Source organism: Microcebus murinus, chromosome 23 (assembly GCF_040939455.1).
Source record: "Microcebus murinus isolate Inina chromosome 23, M.murinus_Inina_mat1.0, whole genome shotgun sequence".
Lineage (NCBI taxonomy): Eukaryota > Metazoa > Chordata > Mammalia > Primates > Cheirogaleidae > Microcebus > Microcebus murinus.
In genome coordinates this window covers 26,777,890-26,792,330 of record NC_134126.1, presented here as the reverse complement: position 1 = coordinate 26,792,330, position 14,441 = coordinate 26,777,890, and the positions used below count along the sequence as shown (strand labels likewise).

Here is a 14,441-nt window from a genome sequence, read left to right as displayed (position 1 = left end):
GATTCTCTATTCTGTTCCATTGGTCTGTGTATGTCTCTACCAGTATCATGCTGTTTTGGTTACTATACCCTTATAATATAATTTGAAGTCAGGTAATGTGATGCCTCCAGATTTATTCTTTTTGCTTCAGATTGCTTTGGGTATTCAGGCCCATTTTTGGTTCCACATTAAGTATAAAATTATTTTTTTTAGATCTGTGAAATATGACATTGATATTTTGGTGGGAATTGGGTTGAATCTGTAAATCACCATGGGCAGTATGGACATTTTAACAATGTTGAATCTACCAATCCATGAGCACAAGATGTTTTTCCATTTTTTGTCACATCTGCAATGTCTTTCATCATGTTTCATAGTTCTCCTTGTAGAGCTCTTTCACCTCTTTGGTTAAGTATATTCCTAAGTATTTTATTTTCTCTGTACCATATGAAGGGTATTGAGTCTTTGATTTGACTCTCAGCTTGCCTGTTATTAGTCTATAGCAATGCTATTGCTTTTTTGTGTGTCTATTGAGATGATCATACAATCTTTGTCTTTGCTTCTGTTTATGTGGTGAATCACATTTATAGGTTTGATTTTTTTTTTTTTCATCAGAACCCCATTTTGAGACTGCAGCTCTATTCTATCAGCTAGATTTTAGACTGGAGACCTGCTAGATCAACATGTGTAGTTTGGCCTGAAATGGTAGGTTTCAGTCATGATATGGACTCTTTGAACTAGAAGCCTATAGAGCTAATAATATTCAAGCTCTAAGATGGAAAGGAAATAGGCTATAGATAGATTTCCCGTGAAGATGCTTTGAAAATAAGACAAATTTTTGCGTTGAGAAAAATTATTTAATTATGGTCAAGAGATGAAAATCAGTTTGTAAGTCTTCTTCCAGAGAATTCTCTGGGTGCAGAATTAGCTCTAGGATGACTTTTACTCTTTGAATGGATAATTGGAAGGGAGGTGGAGGACTGCTAAAACAGAAGCTAAAAGAGAAGGTGTTGCCAAAAGCAAGTGAAAATGATTCTTAGTTTTCCAAGCATATGTAGTTTTCGGATTTCATACTTTTTGTATTCAAATTCTTGAGCCTAAAGCTAATGGGCCAGAGGGATGTGGAACTGAAGCTTGATATATTTGATATATTTGATTCAAAATATACTTTGTGCAGTGCTTTGTTGTAATTAGGACCATAGTTGTTGGCTGTTTGTTTTTGTTCTAGGGAGATGATATTTATCTCCTCCTTGTTTTTTCTCTAAGGATTCTCTTCCTTGTTGAAATAGCTGGCTTAGGAATCAGACCTAGAAGACTGGTAGCTGCTTCCCAGTTCCAGAAAACATCTCTAGTTCTTTGCCCATGTTCTTGAGGCCTCCGTTGGAGTTTGTGCCTTGAAGTACAAGAAAACCAAACAGGAAAGGTGGAACCTGGGCAGAGGCACTGTTTCTGGCTGCCTAAAAATGTGACACATTAAATTGGGGCTATCTTTACATTAAATTATATGAGCAGAAAGACTAGACAGCAGACTAGCCATCCAGATAGTATTAATGTATTTTCTGATGAGAACATGCTAATTGAACTTTCACTCCCAAAGTTACAAGGAAATTATTTTTCCATAACTAAAAGTTAGTTTTGTTCTGGCATCAAATTTAACAAGGGAGAGAGAAAGAGGAAAAGCATTGGGGTATCCTTTTATTAACTCAGACTTTCTTGATTTCTCGGTCTCTAGGTCACTGTACAGCCCCAGATCATTTTCAGTTTGCTAAGTTGAGAACCCAAACCAACGAATCTGACTTTCCCATTGGGACATCTTTAAAGTACGAATGCCGCCCTGAGTACTATGGGATGCCATTCTCTATCACGTGTCTAGAAAGCCTGGTCTGGTCGAGTCCCAAAGAAGTCTGTAAACGTAAGTAACCCTGCCCTGGGGGCTTCCCAGTGTCTGCCAAAACATCTGTAGGATCTTATTTAATTTTTTTCAAATTTTGTATATGAAAAACCTTTTCTCAAAAGTGTTGAGGTAGGGGGATGTAAGAGTTGATCTGGTAGGTCATACCTGATTGTTACTGGAAATGTTCATTTCATGAGAATGTTTCAAGGAATATTTGCAGAGAAGATCTCCATTTCCTATGGGAAAGTAAATAATTCATGACTCTAGACCAGGAAAAAAAAATTCTATAAGGAGATATACATTGTTTGAATAACTAGGTTGGAAGAAATCCTTTGAGAACCTTAAAATGTAGTGGTGCTACATAAGGCCATAAATGGCTTTTACATTTTGATAAGGGCTGCAAGGTGGAGGACAGGCAGATCTGGAGGGAAGGTCCTTTTGAAAGTGGTGCTTCAAAAGAGGCTTACCCCATATGCCGAAATAAAAAAAAAAAAAAAAAAAAAAAAAAGAGGCTTACCCCAAGGCAGTCTGGTGAGTTTTCTCAAGGCGACAAAATGTGTGAATCATCAGACCTGCATACAGTCTTCAGTAAGCTACAGGGAGGTGGGACCTTATGTACTAAAAAAAGTTCGGATTACCCTACCTGGCTCCTAATTTCTGTTTCTTTGCCAAAGGTAGATCATGTAAAAATCCTCCAGAACCTGTGAATGGCATGGTGCATGTGATCACAGACCTCCAGTTTGGATCCACAATCAATTATACTTGTAATAAAGGGTGAGTTGGCGGAAACATCTCTTGGTTCCAGAATTCTAGGACAGCAATGCTACTACCATCTAGTCGCATCTCAGAAGGGACAACCGGGCTGTTACCACCTGCTGTTAAAGGGCTTGCACATGGGTGTTTTACTCCTGATTGAAATGAACAAAGGTATGATGTGATTCAGGGGAAAAAAAATCTGTACCCTTGTGAAAAACCAGGGCGGTGCATAGAAGAAGAATGTGGCCTTCGCCGGGTGGAAAGGAAGAAAATGGGCGAAGAGTGTAGTCAAAGCACACACACAGGCCTGGCCCAGAGTGGACACTGCGGGAAGAAAGGCCAGGCCATGGAGCAGTTGTGTGAGAGAACAGATCTTGACGGCAGCAGCACCATCCGTGTGCTAGGGCTGCTGTAGCAGAGCACAGGCATCCCTCGTTTCATTGCACTTCACTTCTTGCGCATTGCTGATGCTATAGTTTTAAAAAATTGAAGGTTTGTGGCAACCCTGCATCAGGTAAATCTACCGGCACCATTTTTTCAGCAGCATGTGTTCGCTTCGTGTCTCTGTGTCCCACGTTGGCAATTCTCACAACATTTCAACCTTTGTCATATCATTACATCTGTCATGGCGATCTGTGACAAGTGAACTTCGATGTCGCTATTGCCATTGCTGTGGGGCGCCATGAACATACCAGACGGCAACCCTAATTGATGAATGCTGGGTGTTCTGACTGCTCCTTGCACAGGGCATTCCCCCGGCTCTGTCCCTCTCCTCAGGCCTCCTTATTTTCTGAGACACGACGATGTTAAAGTTAGGCCAATTAATAACCCTACAGTGGCCTCTCCGTGTTCAAGGATGAGTCACATGTCTCTCTATTGAATTTTAAAAAATATTTTTTTAAAAAAACGCTGGCTGTGACTAAGCTCAGTGAGGGAGGTCAAGAGCTGAAGGAGGCTGAAAGCAAGGCCTCTTGCGCCAAGCAGTTAGCCGAGCTGTGAATGCAAAGAAAAGCCTGAGGTGCTCACCGGGCTTCCGCAAGCAGTGGTGAGCGCTGCCATGGCAACGGCGAAGCCAGTTTGAGAACATGGGCTACATTTATGCCACCACAACCAGCACTGAATAGAAACTTGTGGCGGCTCACACATCTGCCACCCTAGGCCTCACGGTCCACAGTACCTAGAATCTGACAAGGTAAAATTAGAGTAAATCCAAACTCCTCTTCTCTTCTCTTCTCTTCTCTTCTCTTCTCTTCTCTTCTCTTCTCTTCTCTTCTCTTCTCTTCTCTTCTCTTCTCTTCTCTTCTCTTCTCTTCTCTTTTCTCTCTCTCTCTCTCTCTCTCTCTCTCTAGCATTTTTAAGCACAATCTAAATTCTCCGACTACACCCTCTTCACGCATTACTGAGTAAGGGTGGACCTCTCTAAGGTATAAAGCAGAAAACCATTGAGCTCATGATGAAGAACAAGAAATGAATATAAAAGAGGCCAACCTGAAAAATTAGGACAAATTCCCCCTAAAAAATAGAGTGACAGCTAAGAAACAGGGAGAACTTTCAGAATAATCTCCTGTTCATATTTTTAGCAGGGTTCGGTTATACCATTGCTTCTAGGAAACTAGCCAGGAAAGTTTGTACATGAATGAAAAGCACAATATTCAAACTAAAATACACACACACACACACACACACACGCACACACATGACAAACACACTGAATACTGCAGGAAATTAAAGCAGAGAGTAAGAAGAAGAGTTAATAAAATTCTCCCTGAAGTCAGTGGAAAAAGATAAAGAGAAAACGAAAAGACGTGTACAAGACAGTACTAGGATTTAAAATCGATGTGACAAAAATTTCAGAAGGGGAAACATGGCCATACCTAACCATCACTAGGGAAACTTCTGCATTTCAGGGATACAGAAAAAAACTTCAAGAATCCAAAAATAAAATTTTAAAAATCTAATACCTGCAAAAGAAATTAATTCATATTGGCACAACATTGATTGTACGTGAGACTAGATTGTAGGAGATAGTGCTTCCAATGAGCCAAGCTAGAATTCACATCTAGAAGCTCCAGATACACATTAAAAGATAAGCTAAGACCCCCAAATTATACCATTTAAGTATACTTCTCAGGAAAAAAAAGATTAACTCAGGCAATCCATAAGTAAGTTTTTAAAAAGGAGAATGATGAAATCTAAGAGAAATATTAATAAGAGAATTGATTACAAAAACCAAACATACATAGATAAACTATGGTCAATTGTTTTTAGCAAATTTATGAAACTCAATACAATGCAGAACTATTAATAATTCTTAAAAAGTGAAACTTTGCAATGTAATAATTTAATAACAATCTCTGTAAATGATAGAATAAATCAATAAAACTAGAAAATGAGAGAAAGCAAGAAAAAGTAAGCTAGACTTATATTACAGAAGAGATTGGTAGACTATACATATTTTGACTCTAAATTTGAGACAATAGGTTTAAATATGTGTATTATGTATGTATATAATACACATGCACATGTACGATTCCTAATGGGCAAAAAATAGGATGTTTAACTTCCAAATTCTTAGCACAACTTAAAGAGCTGAACCTATCTGGTCCATATAGCAAATGAGAGGGAAAGAAAAGAAATATCAAGGAAAGTATCTTTCTCTTTCTCAAGAAATAAACACTCTGATGTTTGGGAAGATCACTTTTATTTATCGCTTCATCTTCATCATTGGACATCATGTAATGAATGAAAAGGGATAGTAGAATGATGACAAAAGCAACATCAAATATACCATTTATTAATATCTCAGTACATGTGGTGTAATCTCCTTTTTGAAAAGCAAAGTCTTCTAAATGAGATCAAAAGCATCAACTCTTGTGCTATTTATAAGGAACATGCCTCAAGTCAAATGACATAGCAGTGTTGGATATATACACAAACAAATTATGTACACAAACACATACACATGGAAAATGCAAACAAAAATGGCAACAATAATATGAAAAAAAAAACCCAGAATTTAAGAAAAACATTATCAAACAGATCTACAAAACAATTATGTTATTTTGATGCCAGGTATAATCCACAATGAAGCCAAGAGATTAAGAAGCAGAGCAGGCCAGGAGTTAGAGAAGAAACAGCACTTTCAATAGGGAAAGAATAGGAAAGAGAAATAAAAGCAGGATACAATAGGTGTGGTTTAGGCTAGGCTTTAAACTTCTCCCAGATTGTAATTTTTCTGATTCGTCACATATGCATGCTGTGAGCAAGTTGATGAGGTGTGTACGGCATAATTATTTTTCTTTTTTTACCTTTAGGTACCGACTTATGGGTCCCTCATCTGCTGAATGTGTCCTTTTAGGCAACACTGTTGATTGGGGGAATAAGACACCAATTTGTCAACGTGAGTTAAAATCTCATTCCCCATTTATCTTGCCAGTTAATCCAATAGTTGCTCCCCTAGAACTACAAAGAATGAATCTCATCCCTTTTGGAAATAGCATCCTTCTGATATTTGAAAGATACAGTCATATCCTTAAAACAGCTTACAGTGTTCCAAGCTTCTAGGTCTGCCTAGAAGTAGTTTTTTTTTTTTTTCTTTGTCTTGAGGTGTAATTTATTTTAAACTGTAGTCTTGAGCTCATTTCCCCCAATTTCTTCTTTTGTTGGTTGGACATTTCCCAGGTCGAAGAGCATTCTCCTTAGTGAAGTAAATAAATACAAAGTTAGTGAAAGTAGCCCTATTTCCTCTCTGCCAGCTCTTAACATCATACCACATATTTAAGCAGTGCAGCTCTCTCTTCCTCCTCACTCTTTGTCTAAACAGGGATGTGCCATCTTCCCTGCTAGTTGTTTGGAAGATGAGCTTTCTACATTTTGGAGAGCCTAGAGGACTGAGCAATTGCACGTTAACAAAGAATAAAATGCATATAATCCTGGGTTTGGTGATGGTGTAAGGAAATTAACAATTTAAACCCAATTGGTGGGAAGATAGGTGGGAACGAACTATAAGGCCAATAAACAACACGTATCAAAACCCTTAACTGTATGCATGCCTTTAATTCAGGGGTTCTGCAGTTTATAACTGATTCTTTAAAAAATCATCATGGGTTTTTGCAAGGATATTACTGTACAAATGTTACGTACATTATTATTTGTGGTAGTGTCATGAAAAAGGTAAATTAACATAAAAGTTGAGCATATTCTAAACAATATTTTGGAAATAATTTACTGAAATGAACAAGGCATCTGTTCTGTTAAAAAAAAAATGTTTTTAAACTGTTCCAGAAGGCATTAGATAGTAGAGGCAACTCTTCCAAATGGACTTGGATAGTACATCCTTACAATGGAATATTATTCAGCCAACAAAGATATTTTAGAAAAATATAATTTGTGTGTGTGAGAAAGATTACATATTAAACTGGTAACAGTGGTTCTTTTTTGATGATGGCCTTAAGGATTTTTATCTATATTTTACGAATTTGCATGATAAATATGCATCTTCTTAAATATTTTAGTAAAAATTTAAAAAAAAGTGCATACATTAAAGTATACCTGCCAAAAATGATAGATACATTCTATGAATATATATGTTTTGGAATGATTTAAACTGCCTAGGAGTCAGCCATTACTTAAAAATTAGATTCAATTTGTCTGTAAAGTTAGCTATGCCTCATATTGTTTTAGGAGTAGCATTCGTAGTACATTTTTCATGTCTTCTACATTGGTGGGGTTTGCAAAATTTCTACCTTTTCTTGAGTCGATAGTGGTGAAATATATCTTTATCCCTAATATTCTCCTTTTCAAAATAGCATAGGACACAGTATTCAGTTCTTTTTTATTACTTCTAAATCTGCAATTAATGTGTTAATCATATGTAATGTTGTGTATTTATGCTTTGTCTTTTTATTATTAGTTCTGCTAGAGCTTTTTGTTCTCACTTATTTAATAAAGATGCTTTACCATATTAATAACCAGTAAAGCCAAGTATCTTCTATGGAGAGAGAACTAAATTAACAATGTTGAAATAACAGAGTTAAATTCTCATTTAAAATGAGAAATAAACATGTGCACTATAATTCCATAGGGACGCATCTATTGAAATAATGTTAGCTGAGAAGAGCAAAACTCAAAATGTTATGGTTCCCTAATCTGAATGACAGCAGTATTGTGAATATTTACTTTCTGGTAATTTGGAGTTTTTTTTAAAAAAGCTGGTTACCAAAATTTATAATTAAGTATAATTTTAAGAAACCAAGGTTTTGTTTAGCTTGCTCCCTTTTTTCCCAGGTATTCCTTGTGAGACACCCCCAGCCATCGCCAACGGGGATTTCGTTAGCACTGGTGGAGACTATTTTGAGTACGGGATGGTGGTGACCTACCGCTGCAGACGTGGGAGCAGAGGGGAAGAGGTGTTTGACCTTGTGGGCGAGGCCTCCATATACTGCACCAGCCTGGACGGTCGAGTCGGCGTCTGGAGCGGCCCTCCCCCTCGGTGCATCGTGCCTAACAAATGCACGCCTCCACACGTGCAAAATGCAGTGATGGTACCCGACAAGAGAAGCCTGTTCTCCTTAAATGAAGTTGTGGAGTTTAGGTGTCAGCCCGGCTTTGTCATGAAGGGACCCGCCAGAGTGCGGTGCCAGGCCCTGGACAGATGGGAGCCAGAGCCGCCCCGCTGCTCCAGGGGTGAGTCTGCCTGAGGCCTGGCAGGGTCTACAGATTGCATGCGTTGCCGGGGAGGGTCGGGAGGTCAGTGTGAGTTCCGAGGGACGGGTGGGTGCTGAGCAGGGTGGGAGAGTAAACTGGGGAGAAAGAAGCACGAATTTAAGGGAGTTGGGGGTGAGCGTGGACCTGCGTGTATGTGTCTTCACTTTGAGAAGCAAGAGCTAAATTGGCCAAGAAAGGAGATATTTGGGGCTCTCCGATGAGCAATTCTCGGGGCAAAATGCCAGCTGCAATATATCTCAGTGATATTGAAGACTGATGTAGAATTTCCTTATGGTCAGCTGTGTGATAAGCATTTGTATGCATTATCTTATTTACTCTTTGCAACGACACTCTGAAGTAGGGCTACAGTGAAGGTAGCTTGGTCTTTCAGAGGTTAAGCAAATTGTCAAGTAGAATTGTCACATTCTATTAAGTGACACACCCAGGATTTAAAAAGGCATGTGTGTCAGCCCCCAGAGTTTGACTACTCTGGTTCTTGCCATACTTCTGTCAGCATCCATTGGTGAAAGAAAGAGACTGGCTTGTGAAGAAGCTGTCACAGCATCAGAATGGTGACAAAGGCATTAGGGTTTGTCTATAATGGTCCACCTCCTACGCTTTGTAATTAGAAATCTGAAGTCAAGAGTGCAAGTAAGCTGCTCATAGCCAAACAGATTTTTTAAAAATTCATCTTTAATGAGGTGTAGATTGGATTGATGTGAAAATGGCTTATGATGCTCTAAGCATGCACCTATAGGGCTATAAATGAAGGCCTGGGGTGGAGTGCACTGTAAATAGTATGCCCCTCATGACAAGGACTGGCTGACTGAGGGGCTTCTGTTCTTGATGGCTTACCTTGTCTGCTTATGCTGTGCTAGCCGGCTTGGCGTGAACTGGTAGGTGTTATGGTTGACACTGAGGTTCAGAGAAGGAGCTTACAATTTTTCTCTAACCCATGCATGTCAGCCATGCACAACCACTGAGAGAGCAGGTGGGAGAACAAACAGAGAGATATAGAGATGGACATAGGACTATACTTCAGCCACAGAAGTACAATAGGAGAGATGAGGGGGAAATCCACTAAATAGCCTTGGGCTCAAGTGACCTTCTCATTATTTAAACAATGAGGCTGAAAATTGAGATTGCCTGCCCAGGAGATATGTAAAGTGGAGAATCCACCAATACCAATGACTCCACCCCGGATAGCCAGGACGAGGAAAGGAAACCTCATGCTTTGTACACTTACGAGTGAATTTGGGACCTTGTGCCAGGGAGAATTGGGTTCTATTTCTCTGCCTCTTTCTGGCTATGAGGACTTCAGGAAGCACAGGGGATAGCAAAAGGAACTCCCGCACAACTAACAAGTGCTTTGGAACTGTTCTTTCCACAGTGTGTCAGCCACCTCCAAAAATCCTGCATGGGAAGCATACCCCAAGTGACAAGGACAAGTTTTCCCCTGGACAGGAAGTGTTCTACAGCTGTGAGCCGGGCTATGACCTCACAGGGGCGGCGTCTCTGCGCTGTACACCCCAGGGAGACTGGAGCCCGGGAGCCCCCACCTGTGCAGGTGCCTGGACTCTCATTTGGGTTTCCAGACCACTCTCTTTCCCCCTCACATGGGAGTCTTATTCCCGCTTTGTTTTGTTTTTTCCTCCTAGTGAAATCCTGTGATGACTTCCTGGGCCAACTCCCTAATGGCCGCGTGCTGGTTCCACTTAATCTACAGCTTGGGGCGAAGGTGTCCTTTGTTTGTGAGGAAGGGTGAGTGTGACCCAGAAGAGAGACCAGGGACTCAGTCCTGCAGAGTGACTCTGTTGAGTTCAGGGGTTAATCCAGAGGGGGCTGACCTAATGGAAAGGAAGTACCCAGAGATAGAAGCCTCTGGAAGGGCAGTTTTTAAATAAAGGTAGGGACTCAGTGGCTTCACTATCAGAAGATAAAGAGGAAATGGTACATATAACTCAATGTCACGTGCAAACATAAATACCATCATCTGTCCAAAAGGGTGACGGGTCTAGTAAAAAAGAAGTACCAGAGGAGACTAATACCTGAAACAATTATTGGAATGTGTAGTAAGAACCAAATGGAAACACGAATAGATGTTTAAAAAAGAACAAGCTCAACTCATTTGGTGTCTCACTGCTACAGGTTCAGAAATGAAATCATTTTGGAAAAAAGTTCAGCTTCCAGTAAGGGACAAAGTAATAGCAATAGCAGAAATAAGATGACAGATCTTGAATATATACATGGATCATTAAGTGTATGGATTAATAGTAATTTGTAGGCATGATGAGATAAATATTTTAGGGGGCTGCTAAGAAAAGTTTTATATACATAAGAAAGTTGTATATACGATGAATAACATGCAGATATTTTTTCATGAAACTTTTAAATGACTCAATAGCGGGATTTAGAATAGAAATGCTAGAGTAAATAGAAATGTTTTTTTCTTGGGTGTAGAAGTATTTTTAATCCAATTACATATCATTTAAATAGTATTAGGTTTTGTTGGCAGGATTACGAAGACTAAGGCTCACGTTTCAAATAACGTCATTAGCTTTTATGAGAATGTAAATGTTCTTAGTACTATGTTCCAACACCATTTTGGTAAGTTAAAAAAACCTCTTGACCTAAAGGCAATTCAGGGGGCCTTTGGTCTGGCAAGAAACTAGACATTTTAGGATAATTTCCTGCCTTAAATTCCTTCCTCCTTACCTTATCTTTTCCCCAGATAATGTGGCTTTACCCTTCAAAAATGCAGAGATGTCATAACTGTAATTCAGGAACACTTTAGATGTAGTGGCAAAAACAGTTTCTGATCTCTTTCCCAGTGATTTACCAACCTAAACCAGGAGCTGTTTCTCCCTGACCCCACTGTCTGCCAGAGGGAAACGCTAGGTTTTGCAATAGAGGACAAAGTTCCTACTAATGACAAAGGGGGCTCTCAGAGAGCACTTGGGGAAAGATGACCTCCTGAAGCTCCAGGACCAGACAGAGGAGGAAATGTCCCTCTCTATCTGTTCTTTCTTCAGTTCAGGCTGGAGGGATAGTGCCTGTCTGGCCACAGAGCTTTACCTGTTGTTGCTGCTCTGCCCCTCACTGGAAGCTGCACTTTTTCCAAAATAATTGGGTTTCTGAGCCTCTATCAGTAAGAAACCAAGTGAGTTGAGTTTTCTCGCCTGTGCTTTAACTTAGGGATTAAATTGTTAATTAACTTAGGAACTCCCAGGGAGGAAGCTGAGCTCTGTCAATGAAGGGTAGAGAGAAATGGTGAGCTCACCCTGTCACAACTGCCTTTGTTCTCCAGGTTCCGTTTAAAGGGCAGTTCCACTAGTCATTGTGTCCTGGTTGGAATGAGAAGCCTCTGGAATAACAGTGTTCCTGTGTGTGAACGTGAGTACAGGAATATTTGTTCAGACCTGGGTCTTTCTCTTTGTTTTTTCCTTAATGTGTTTTGCCCCTTGGAATTATCTAATGACTGTCCCTCTATTTATGTCCATTTTTGATAGAAATAGTTTTTTGTTAGAATAGTTACAAGGAATATTTTGGGGCAAATATAAACCTGAGCATCATGTGTTTTGGGTACCATTCTACAAATACTTTATCAGCATAGTTTGTACTATAAATGGGAAGAAATGCTTCATGCAAATTAGCTTATGGCATTATGTTATGCAAAATTTTTCCTTTATTTCCTGTCAAAAGTAATAGTCACATTTCTACTTCTCTCCCCTTATATCAATCTTCTATTTAGCCATATATTCATTCTTTCAACAAATTTGTTTCAAGCACCTATTACGTGCTAACTAGTCTTCTGGGAATTGGGAATATATCCATAAACAAGACAGACTAAGTCCCTGCTCCCATGTTGTTTAGATTTTTGTGCAAGAATAAAGACAAAAAAGGACATAAGTAGAAATTTTCAAATAATATCAAGTATTAGTAAGAAAAAAACCAGAGAAATATCAACATTAAAGAAATTCAATGTTCATCAGCATTTTAACACTCTTAAGGACCACAAATATTTTAAATTAGAGGGAGAGGCACAAAAGGTTGTACTGCAGAAATTAAAAGATGAAAAGCAAAATCAATTCTTTCAAGCAGCAGTAAGACCTGGAAATAATATCACTGAAGCAATTTAAAAAGTAGCTTATATACTCTGGGAAAAAAAAGGGAAGCCATTCAGTGATGTAGGTATTGTGAAAGAATGCATTGTCGAAGTTTTAGGATGCATAGACCTCAATAACGATTCAAAGTACAAACAACTGCCTCTTTTTAGGAGAACCATAACTGATTGGCAGCATGAATTAGCCTTCAACTTAACAGAACAACTTCATGCAATACTTCAAAAGGAAAATATATAATATTCAGTTGCTTTAGATGAATCAACTGATACTACAGACACTGCATCAGTTTTCTACTTCATTTGAGTCATAACAAAAGATTTTCTTTGCTATCAAGAGTTGCTCGCTTTGGGCACTCTTGTGAACAGAACACAGGAAATAGATATCTTCAACAACTTTCAAGATAAATGTCTTGAAGTTGCACTGACTTTGTTACATTTAGTGATTGTATGTACAGACAGTGCACTTTCCATGACAGGAAAACACGAAGGGTTTATTGCACAGGTAAAAAAAAAAAAGTATTAACAGATCCAGATGCTCTCATTTCTTTTCGTTGTTTCTTGCATCAACAAAATTCTGTGCTAAAGCTACTATTTTAAGTGACACTTTGCAACAAGTTATAAGTATGGTTAACTATATTCCTGCAAATGCAACATGGCATCATCCATGGTCAGTTTCCTAACATGCTAAAGATGAACAGTGAGGTATTCAGTGTGCACTTGCTGTATCATTCTAAAGTGCATTGGCTATTGCAGGGATAGGTGTTAGCCAACATTTAATCTATGTGAGAACAGGTAGTTACATTTTATGGAGAACAGAATCAGTAATGTGAATTATCAAAAGAAGATTTCTATAGGAATGTAGCATTTCTGTGTGATATCCTGTCAAATCGAAACGACTTGAATATTTCTTTGCAAGGTAAAACTAAGTCTATATATATGATATATGGCAAAAAATTCAAGTATTTCAAAAACAAGCAATCTTTTTTTCAAAAGACTTCTTCAAAAGGAGGTTTCAGATGAACGTTTTCCCCAGTTAGGAAGGGTCATTGATGAGAAGGATGATATAGTCAAATGGTTTGAAGAAGACACAGATGTCATAGACCTATTAATTGGAAAATACAATGAAAACTTCACTTATTAATACTTTGAGAGTCATGACATCACACTCAAATTAACATTTCAGCGTCACCTAGTTGATATCGCCAAGACACCCAAAGAGCTACAGATGGAATATGATGGAGCTCTCAATAGGTGACATTTTAAAGTCATTGTTTGATGCTAAGAAATATCCAATTGAAATATGGAAAAATGCAGAATACCCACGACTTCGGCAACATGTCTGAAAAATGCTTTCTTGCTTTTCTACCACTTATTGCTATGAATCTACATTCTCCTACCTAACCCAAACCAAGACACCCTTAAGGTCACAAATGGCTGACACCCATCTAGAGGATCATCTGAAACTTCAGACCTCCATGCTGCGACCCAATATCCAAATGCCTTCCAACAAGAAAGCAGACACAACAAAGTCATTAAAGGGATAGTTAATTTTAAAATGAAAAAATAGTTTTTCATTTTTTGAAATTATTGAGTACATAGTAGTTAGACTTTTACAAAATGATGTACATTTTTAAGTATTTCTAATTGAAGTTTCTTGAATATGGCCTTATTTGATTACAGCTAAATTAACGTGCCTTCCAACGTGAAAAAAATTCCCCACCCCTGGTTTAGATAGAAGGTATGAGAGAAAGAGAAGGATTATGGGATTATGGGAAAGAGAAGGATTTTTGGCCAGAGAAACTACAACAGCAGAATTTCTTTTAACTGAAATGGAGGGGACTATCTGAAGAGCAGGTTTGGGAATAAGAAGAAATCAAAAGTTGAGCTTGGTACATAGTTTAGCATTCCTATGAGATATCGAAGTGGAGGATTCTAGGCTGGACATAGATATATTGAGAAGCCATCAGCGTATCTATTATGCTT

The 14,441-nt window shown here is 38.7% G+C and overlaps 1 protein-coding gene across 2 annotated transcripts in view; it reads left to right on the top strand.

Moving 5' to 3' along the window:
• The window catches only part of CR1 (complement C3b/C4b receptor 1 (Knops blood group)), a 71,188-nt gene that overhangs the window by 18,788 nt on the left and 37,959 nt on the right, over nt 1-14,441 (top strand). For both annotated transcript variants that reach the window (XM_075996878.1, XM_020284407.2), the window contains exons 10-16: nt 1,712-1,891; nt 2,548-2,647; nt 5,944-6,029; nt 7,916-8,314; nt 9,726-9,902; nt 9,994-10,096; nt 11,643-11,728. In XM_075996878.1, the coding sequence (XP_075852993.1) occupies nt 1,712-1,891; nt 2,548-2,647; nt 5,944-6,029; nt 7,916-8,314; nt 9,726-9,902; nt 9,994-10,096; nt 11,643-11,728 (1,131 nt within the window). The remainder of the gene's footprint in view (nt 1-1,711; nt 1,892-2,547; nt 2,648-5,943; nt 6,030-7,915; nt 8,315-9,725; nt 9,903-9,993; nt 10,097-11,642; nt 11,729-14,441) is intronic.